We start from the raw sequence: 9,731 nt of genomic DNA on the forward strand, positions 1-9,731 counted from the left end.
CTGAGCCTGCTGCCATGCACTTACTATATGCTTTCAATTACTACTACTTTTGGGTTACATGCAGTAATCTATATAAGAATCCTTTTGCCGTTCTTTTTTCTTTTTAACTTTTTCTTTCTATTTGGGGTTTAGTTTTTTCTGTAAAGAATCAGTTAAAGACTAACTATATGTATATGTAGTAAGCGTGATGACATCTGAAAAAGACAATTATTTTTTTAAAAAGTTGAAATTTATTTACTAGTAAGAAATAAGAAAAGACAGCTACTAGACCATAATTTTTCCGTAGATCTTGATTTTAGATTTGTATTCAATTTTTCTGTAAATCAAATTTGAAAAAAGATTATCCTCATTTCTTTTCAAATTTAATATATTAACTTAAAATAGACGTGTGATTTTCGACTGGCAAGAAGTGTCAACTTTCTTGTAGAAGTATTGATATGTTGTGACTTTTCGGTCAAAGTCATATAACTTTATTTTTCTCACACAAAAATCATAAGACTTTCACTAATTTACACTAATTTACACAAAAATAATAGTGACCGGAAAACACAATTTTAAATTTTATGAAAAAGATGTCATAATTATATGACCATTTGTAAAATTTACCCTATAATTTTTTCGTAGTTTTCCGCCTGAGTTGAGTTTAAAACGATTTTGATATACAGATGTTGAGCTGATTAAGAGTTTGTCTCACCTGTTTTGTTAAATTTGTTCGCTCCTCTACAAATAAATTATCTTCAACTAATTCAAGGTCAAAATGATGTCTTACCTCTTGGAATTGTCTTTCAATTTCTTCTTTTTGCCAAGCCTTTGCCTCAAAATCTTTCGTATAGTTATCCTTAAACACAACTTCATGGATTGTGGTTGGCTATGAGGAAATGGATAGTGGTTGTACCGTACGTCATAAGTTAAGGGATCGCTGTTATTAGATACAACAGTTAATTGTTTAGTGGTTATTAATTAGTAAAGTGAAACAAGTAGTTAAATTATATTTTAAAATTTGATTATTTTGAAATATGTTCTTCTTCAGATTGGGCCTGATGGAGTATACCTAATAGAATGAATCTAAAGTTCACCCATCTAAAATCATGTGTTGTTTAATGAAACGATGAAAAATCGACCGGGAGAAGCAAATTGAGAAGGATAATAAATACATAAATTGCCGTCAATAAGGTAGGGATCATCAAAACACTAAACCAGCCAATATTAAGACGGTTTTCAATGCTGGTTATCCAGTTACAAAAGCGACCCCATAGGCTTTCATTTTGGCATCTCTAAAATTGCTTCATATGTGATTAATTGGTAAGACAACAACGACGACGACGACAACAACAACAACAACAAAAAACCCAATGTAATTTCACAAGTAGGGTCTAGGGAGGTTAATGTGTATGTAAACCTTACCCCTACATTGTAAAGATAGAGAATGTGATTAATTGGTAAGAAAATAAGAGAAATTAAACACCCTCATTTTCAAGCTTTTCCCTCAACAGTACCTATGCGAATTTTCGTTTTCTGGCTACGAGGTAAACTAACTTATGATCAATGCACGAAAGGTTATATCACATCCTTGAACACGGAGTTTAATTTTAAACCTCCAACACCACTGTTATCATCTAGTTTAGGTTTTGCATCCTGAAGTAAATAGTCTATGTTCCAACTCAAACATCAAATTCTGATATTTCTCAAGAATGATAACCTAAACCATGGTCCCTCATGTCTAGTGCAATGAAGAAAGTATAAAAGTTTACCCCCAAGAACTTTCGTTGGCTTCTCGGTGACCAGAAACAGTTGGATCTTGATTTCCGAGAGTAGAAAAAGAACAGGAAGCTCAAGGCTTAAATATAAGAATGTTGGGACACTGTAATTCAAGATATTCCTTGTATGCTTCTTAATCACTCTCGGATTTGATTCTGTAATACCAATATGAACATCAGGCACTCGCTGCAAGATATTCTGATTACTTATTTAGGTTCTTACATACTAGATCAAGAAGCGAGGGAGTTAAGAGTAAGGTTTCAGTTCAAGAAAAGCTCAAGATAAGAGAAAAGTGGGATAGTTAGCCAGTGGCAGGGCATGTGACCCCTCATAAACTATGCAAGTCAATAGCAGTAAAAGTAAAATGCTTGAATTAACAGCTAGAAAAAAGAGAAGTCATCCATCAATCTACTTCAATGAAAGACTTGATCTCATACAGATGAAAATAGAACGCTTGTTAACCTAGCACACAAGCCGCCCAAGCATGTCTCATTAGAGAAAGTATAGGGAAAGGCTGCATATAATTCAGTCTACTGCTCAGTGTCTTTACCACTGTCCTTTGGCAATTCCTCCTGAGTTTTCTCTTCATCGTTATCAGGCTTGGCATCTTCTGCCTCTTTTGTTTCTTCTGAGACATCCTGAAGCTGTAGGGAGTTCCACACAAACAAAAATCAGAATTCCTTTGCCATCTGAAGCAAAAACTGCTGTCCAATTTTTAAGGCACTCATTCCAAATGCTTGACTCGTTTTTACCAACAATACTGTCATATAACTTTTTCACAAATTTCAAGAATTCATATTCTAAACTCTGATGAAACATTTACTTCGAAGCTAAACTTATCAACTGTTACTTTAATATTCTATTCACCTTCTACAAGTATTACACATAAGTCAAATTTATTGTGTTAAAATCTATGTTTGACCACGCATTGGCATATAAAACGCAAGGAGTATAATGTCAATTCATGCTATCAAGGCTGAGACTGAGTGGATGTCAGATAATTTCCTAATGAAAAGAGATAACGCATAAGACAGCTCACCCCTAAGTTTCTTAAGCTGGCAGTGACATCTTCCTGCTGTTGTTGAAGAGTTGTTTTTAACTCTTGAAATTCCTGGTTTAAAAAAAATATAGTAGTATATTAAACACTCAACTGAATTTCAAAAGATCATGAAAACATATAGACTGGAACATTGCTCACAGATCTCAGTTGGTCCACTTCAACATTCAACGATTTCTTGAGCTCCGACAGTTCCTGATTGAAAGGTAAAAAAACAAAAACAGAAACTTCTAAGTGGCTGCATAAGATTAAGAAGTACAGGGCTTCCAGAAGATCAGATGTTATTTGAAAGGAGCCTTCTCCCATTTGTCATGCAGATCTTTGTATTCGTCAAGCACACATCTCATGGAAAATATCCTATTCAGAAGAAATAACTAAGAGAAAATAATGATGTTCTCCCAATCACAAGATTCTAATCAAATATATCACTTGCAAAAAAAAAAGGGTAAAGTTTTTGGTTTGATCACAAGGAAATTCCACCAACTGGGAATATCTTATATCCTTGTAGTTTGTTTATATTGACCTTTCTCCTGGCCCGTGCTTCCTGCCTTTCACAAATGTCTTGTCGCACATTGATATTCCTAGATGCAATGGCTGATCCAATCATCTCGCATTTCCAGGAAAAAGCTACACATCTTTTACCCTCCAAGAACAAACAAATTTTGAAAGCTGGCTGAAATCCATCTTTTTTTAAATCTACAATTACCTTTTCAACCAGAATTCCCTAAAAATGTCATTTGAGAGCACCACAACTTTCTAATTCCAAGAAGATACATATTAAGCTTCACATACATTAGAGAAAACCAATCGATAAACAAACTAGCTCCACTAACCTGCTCCAAAGTCAGATCTTGCGATTTGCCAAAATATGCATCATAAGTACATAGTAAAGCTGATTTAATTCACACTAGTCTATTAAATTCTGTTACAGCTAATGGAAATGAAAGAAAGATGTACTTACATCGCGATAGACCTTTACTTGCCCATCCAACTTCGATCTCCAGCTTTGAAGATCCTGCACATCAATGAAGCCAAATAGTAAAATACCATCAATAGCAACAAAATAAGCATAGACTTTTAGAGATGCTATTAATATGAGCTTACTGTTTTCAAGCTCTGAATCCTAGTGAGCAGCTCTTGCCTTGATTCTGTCAATTCCTATCCCAAAAAATAACCAAAATCCTCAATTACCAAGTTTTAACAGAAATCAATAACTAAATCCCAAAATTCTATATTAATTGAACATGAAAAAGTACCGCGATTTTAGAGCTAGCCGGTGTCACATTTTCTTTTCTCTGCCAAATAGTACAAGAAAAAACCAATTAGGTAAATACCCAATTCAGATATCAAACTAACAAAGCAACCCCATGAAAGAAACACCATTTTTATGCAAAATCAACAAATTTGGGTATTCCTCAAGAAGAAAAAAACCACCATTTCGTATATCAAACCAGAGACACTAAAAAGGAAGAAAAATCCAATTGGCAAAATACCCAGTTTATATTTCAAAGTACAGGAGCAACCCCATGTGAAAAAGACACCATTTTAAGGCTAATCCATCAAAATCCGACAATTAAAAAGAAGACCCATTTAGCATATCAAACAAATAAGTGTAAAGAAGACAGCAAATCAGAAAATACCCAGTTCAAAAAGTAATATAATACTAGAAAAGACACAATTTTGATGTTAAACAAACAGAAAATTAAGAAAACAAGAGAACCCCATTTCACATATTAAACTACAGAGTCAAAGAATGTACTGCAGATAGAGGGGCAGCAGCAGCAGGAGGAGGAGGAACAACTGGAGTAGAATCGGAGTTTGCCATCGAGAAATGGGGAATTGAAAATAAATCTCAAAAAATGGGAAATTGATGATTTAGAATCCCTAGTTAAGGTATGGGTATTGCTGAAAGAGCTTGAAACCAGAGACAGATGAAAAAAGAAATACTCTAGTATTTCAAAACTAGGAGATGAGATGGTGCGTGTTTGGGCGGGCGATTTATGGATTGACAATTTTTGAATTTGGAGAAGGGGAGTTGTAGTAGTAGTACTATTAGCGCTATTTTGCAATGACTTGCACAAACTTATGTCGGTAGGCACCTCTCTAGAAATAATCATATTGATTATTGGCCCCTCCCTTCTCCTGCATTGTTACCATATGGACTCTAAAATGATTAAAAAAATTACTCGTACGACATATATAACAACAACAACAACAACAACAAGATGACAATTGTATTAATTTGTGATATTAATATATGTGAAGACGCGTGTCATATATTTATTGATTTATATAAGCACTAAACGTCAGTAAAGTTTTACCCTCGAAAAAATATAAATAAAATTGATGCACAAATGTGTTATTAATTGGAAAATATGTCTACTTATTTTTGTAATTGTTATATTGTACTCGAAAGAATTGACTCGAACAAAAATAATCTACTCAAAATACTCTTTCGATGATAAACTTTAATTTCTAGTTGTGTGAGGGCTTCTCTCTTTTTCACAATCCACAAAAGCTTGGTTGTACGAGGCTTTTGTTTTCCTCTCACAATTTGTTTTTTGGAACCTTAGGAAAACCTAGCCGCTATAGTCTCTACCCTTCGGGTGACCACTCTGTGGTGAGTACTCCTGCAAACCACAAAGGGGATGTAAACCTCATTAGGCAAGTCTTGTGCGAAGGTATTGAGGGTGGATCGATCCCAGGTCATTGCTATGGATAACCCCTTCCAAACCAACTAGGTCATCCCCAAGGGATTCCTCTCACAAATTAGTAAATCCAAATCTTATATTTTTAGGTTCACAAAATTTTGGGTTCACCAATTTGTGACACAAAAAGAAGTCTCACATAAACTTTGATCTTGTCACTACTTGTTGAACGTCTGATGGCATCTTGCTCCCACCTGAACTATGCAACAACGAGATCTCCCTTGATCCTCGTAGTATGTGCTTGACGGCCTCCTATAAAACGCTCACTTGTAGACTTTTTACTCCAGTTGTTCCAAGAGTCTTCGTTAATTGAAACGCGTCCAATAGACTCCCTGTTTTGCAAATCCCTTTCATTAGCTCTTTCACAGGTGAAGCGCACAAAGTAAAACTTTTTTTCTCATTCGGCTTATTACTCATTAAGGGGTCGTTTGGTATGAGGTATAAGAAATTATAGTGCTGGTATAAAAATTTAATACCACCTTAATACTTTGTTTGGTTAGCAAATTTAGTATAAGTTATCTCGGGATTAAAATTAGTACCGAAATAACTTATACCTTGTAGAGAGTGGGGTAATTAGTGCCGGGATAACTTATACCTTCTTATAAATTATGCAATTATCATTTTTAATACAACATACTAAACAGTGAATAAAAAACAATACCAGTATAACTAATCCTAGTATAATTTATCCCGGCATAAGCCGTATTCAAATCAAATGACCCCTAAATACTCATTTAGCACAAGATAGGTCATGATAACAAAATGATTGGTGTAATATTAACTCTGAAATTTTAGTGCATCCTAGTTTCCCATCGTACCAATTTAAAGATACCCTTATGTTTTAATAGTAACTTAGTAATGTTAGATTTTTCTGGATAAAACTGTTTCATTAACCAATAAGATTGTTTTGAAATGTAAAAGATTGTAAGTGTAGTAATTTTCCGTCAAACATATTTATGCAACAATAAAGTTTGAAAATAACTTCAGTTCACACAAAAAAAATCGATGAAATGAAGCTTTTTTCCACAAATAAAGTAAGATAATTAGATCCGAACAAAGGAAATGATAATTCCTAGTCGAATAGAAGAGTAGCAGTAAAGCCTTTGTATGAAATCAATCAAATTGGGAAATTACCATTTCATAATTGTGTTGATTCTTTATAGGGTGTTTAAGTTATTATGAATATTTTATTAGTATTTAAGTTGTGCCAAATATTTCATAATGTCCTTAAAATGAATAAAGGATCACTTAAAGATAGCAAATTAAGGTGATTGGGCTCCAGAAATGAATGTTCCTAATTATGCTACTGATTCTGATGATTCACCACAGCTGAACCAATATACTGCTTTGAGGATAAAAGATGAAGCACTTAACAGGAGAGTTAATAAGAAGGATGTAAGGATCCGGCCAATCGTTTTCAGTATTTTAGCTCTGTTCTCTTATTTATTGCTTATTCTATGTTCGTTTGTTGTTATGTGACTTGACGGGGTAGTTGGTTTGGTTCGGGGATGTTTCGAAATGAATTGGGACACTTAGTCCCAAGGTTAGAAGCCTAAGTTGTAAGAGTTGACCGGGTATTGACTTATGTGTAAACGACTCTAGAATGAAATTTTGATGGTTCCGATAGCCTCGTATTGTGATTTTGGACTTAGGAGTATATCTGAATTTTGATTTGGAGGATTATAGGTCGTTTTGGCTTGAATTAGTGAAAGTTGAAAAGTTGAGGATTTGAAAAGTTGAGAAGTTTGACTGAGAGTTGACTTTATTATTATCGGGCTCGGATTTTGATTCCGGGAGTTGAAATAGGTCTGTTGTATTATTTATGACTTGTGTGCAAAATTTGAGGTCAATCGGAGTTGATTTGGTGTGTTTCGGCATGATTTTAGAAGTTGGAAGTTCAATAGTTCATTAGGCTTGAATTGGGGTACGATTCGTGTTTTCGTTATTGTTTGATGTGATTTTAGGCTTTGACTAGGTTCGTATGATATTTTAGGATGTGTTGGTATGTTTGGTTGTGGTCCTGGGGGCCTCGGGTGTTATTTGGATCATGTTCGACTCATTTTTGGACTTGTTGGACTACTGAAATTGCTGTATCTTGGTTCGTTATACGTGTTCGCGAGAGAGGTCTCACGTTCGCGAAGTGTATTTGGGTGATTGGTGAAGTTTGTTCATCGCGTTCGTGAGAAGATGGACACGTTCACGAAGGTCTTGTGGGATTTTTGCATCGCAATCGCGGGAGGGGACTCGCGTTCGCGTAGAAGGATGAGGCTTTTTGGCTGTAGGATTGGGGTGGCTTGCTAGGTGAGACTGATAGAAAGAAAGGACGTGGGCAACCATGCATGGTACTTCTCGATACTGTCTCCTAGGGAGAGTTGAACTAGCGACTCATGAATGTTGTTGGGTTGCACAAGCCAATAACTCAAAGGTGTTTGGTCTGTTTTTTGAGCAAGAATCACATTCGGTGGGGGCACCAAGCATGTAAGCCTTCGCATTCGCGAGAGAGGGATCACGTTCGCGTAGGCATTGGTCCTATGGTATTCGCATTTATGAGGGAAGTCTCGTGTCTGCGTAAGAAGAATTTGGCAGCTGAGATTTTTATACTTTGCGAACGTGAGGCAATTTGTGCATTCCCGTAAAGGGGCAACTGGGAAGCAATATATTATTTCCAAATCGAAGGTTTTGTTCCATGGTTTATCTTTTGAGCTAGAGACCTCGGTTTTGGGAAATGTTTGAAGAGATTTTCAAGGAGTTGATCAGGGTAAGTGATTTTAACTCGGATTTGATTATCATACATGAATCCATCATTATTTCTACCATTTAATTAGTGTTTTGGGTTGGAAAAATTGGGAAAAATTGTGAAAACTTCATAAGCTATATTTTGAGGATTTGAAAGGTAATTTGAGGTCGGAATTGACTAATTTTAGTATGGTTGGACTCGTTATTGAATGGGTATTTGGATTTTGTATATTTGGTCGAGTTCCGAGATGCGAGCCCGGGATTGACTTTTTGAGTTGACTTTTTGAATTCTGTTAAAGAACTTAGTTTTATCATATGGGATCGATTCCTATAGCTTGTATTGATTTATTAAATTATTTTTGACTAGATTCAAGTCGTTCGGAGGCCGATTATCTAGGCAAGGGCTTGTTGGTGTTGTGATTTGCGCGGTTTGAGGTAAGTAACACTTATAAATTTGGTATTGAGGGTAGGAATCACTGAAATATGTGTTATCTGGCTGGTGTTGGGATGATGCACATACTAGGTGTGTGGGCGTGCACCGTGGTAATTATGGCTCAGATGATTTTGTGATATTGTGTAGTTATCTAGCCTTGTTCTATCCGTGTAATTCCTACGTGTTAAAATAATTGAGTTGTGATCCATGCTAGAAATCATGTTAAGGCTATATGCTTATTCTGTTGAGATCCACTGAGGTCATTTCTGTTGTTGAGTTATTTGCTTAAATTGTAATTTTGTACTCAGTCACATCTATTTCTTTACATATCACATCTCAGTCTCTGTTATTATTTGTTGTTACATCGTGTTTTCATTGTTTAGGCTGATTGACATGAGATTTGTGAGCCCGAGAGACTGGAGAGATTGATGACTAAGTTGAGGACTGAGAGCCAAACAGTGAGTGATATTTATGGGATCGGGTTGAACACCACAGCAAGACTTGTTGATTCATTATGGGATCGGGCTGCACGCCGCAGCATGCCATATTGTCTTATACTAGCACTTGGGCAGGATCCGTCTCTCCAGAGTCTGACATGACAGCAGTGAGCGTAGGTACCGTACAATGCTGAGCGAATGAGTGTGTTGAGTGATTGAGTGTGCTCAGTAAGATTGAGTACTCTAAGAGTGTGAGTACATGAGTTTATCATTGTGATGCATTACTTGTGACATGCATATTTGTCATATGGACATAGAGATGTAACATTCCTCATGCTAGATATACTTGGCATATTTTATTAGTATTGAGTTTAAGCTGTTGAACTTGAAAGCATGTCTACATTTCTACACTGCGTACAAAATGATTATGGAATTTCTCTAAGTTATTACTATCATTTCCCTGTTATATTTGTACTGTCATTATTTGGATTTGGACTATACCTTTCTAAGCTCGTCACTGCTTTCAGCCTAAGGTTAGTCTTGTTACTTATTGAGTACATTGGGTCGGTTGTACTCATACTACACTTTGCATTTCGTGTACA

At 35.7% G+C, this 9,731-nt stretch overlaps 1 protein-coding gene across 1 annotated transcript; it reads right to left on the bottom strand.

The window, feature by feature from the left end:
* Window positions 1-2,145: 2,145 nt before the first annotated feature.
* On the bottom strand, window positions 2,146-4,900 carry LOC107807636 (uncharacterized). The gene is made up of 7 exons (XM_016632064.2): window positions 4,575-4,900; window positions 4,072-4,110; window positions 3,920-3,973; window positions 3,777-3,830; window positions 2,957-3,010; window positions 2,798-2,869; window positions 2,146-2,402 (listed from the first exon to the last, which is right to left on the bottom strand). Exons 1-7 carry the CDS (start codon window positions 4,638-4,640, stop codon window positions 2,289-2,291), a joined length of 453 nt encoding a protein of 150 aa, XP_016487550.1. The 5' UTR covers window positions 4,641-4,900; the 3' UTR covers window positions 2,146-2,288.
* Window positions 4,901-9,731: the final 4,831 nt, after the last annotated feature.

Source organism: Nicotiana tabacum, chromosome 14 (assembly GCF_000715075.1).
Source record: "Nicotiana tabacum cultivar K326 chromosome 14, ASM71507v2, whole genome shotgun sequence".
In the NCBI taxonomy this organism is placed as follows: Eukaryota; Viridiplantae; Streptophyta; class Magnoliopsida; order Solanales; family Solanaceae; genus Nicotiana; species Nicotiana tabacum.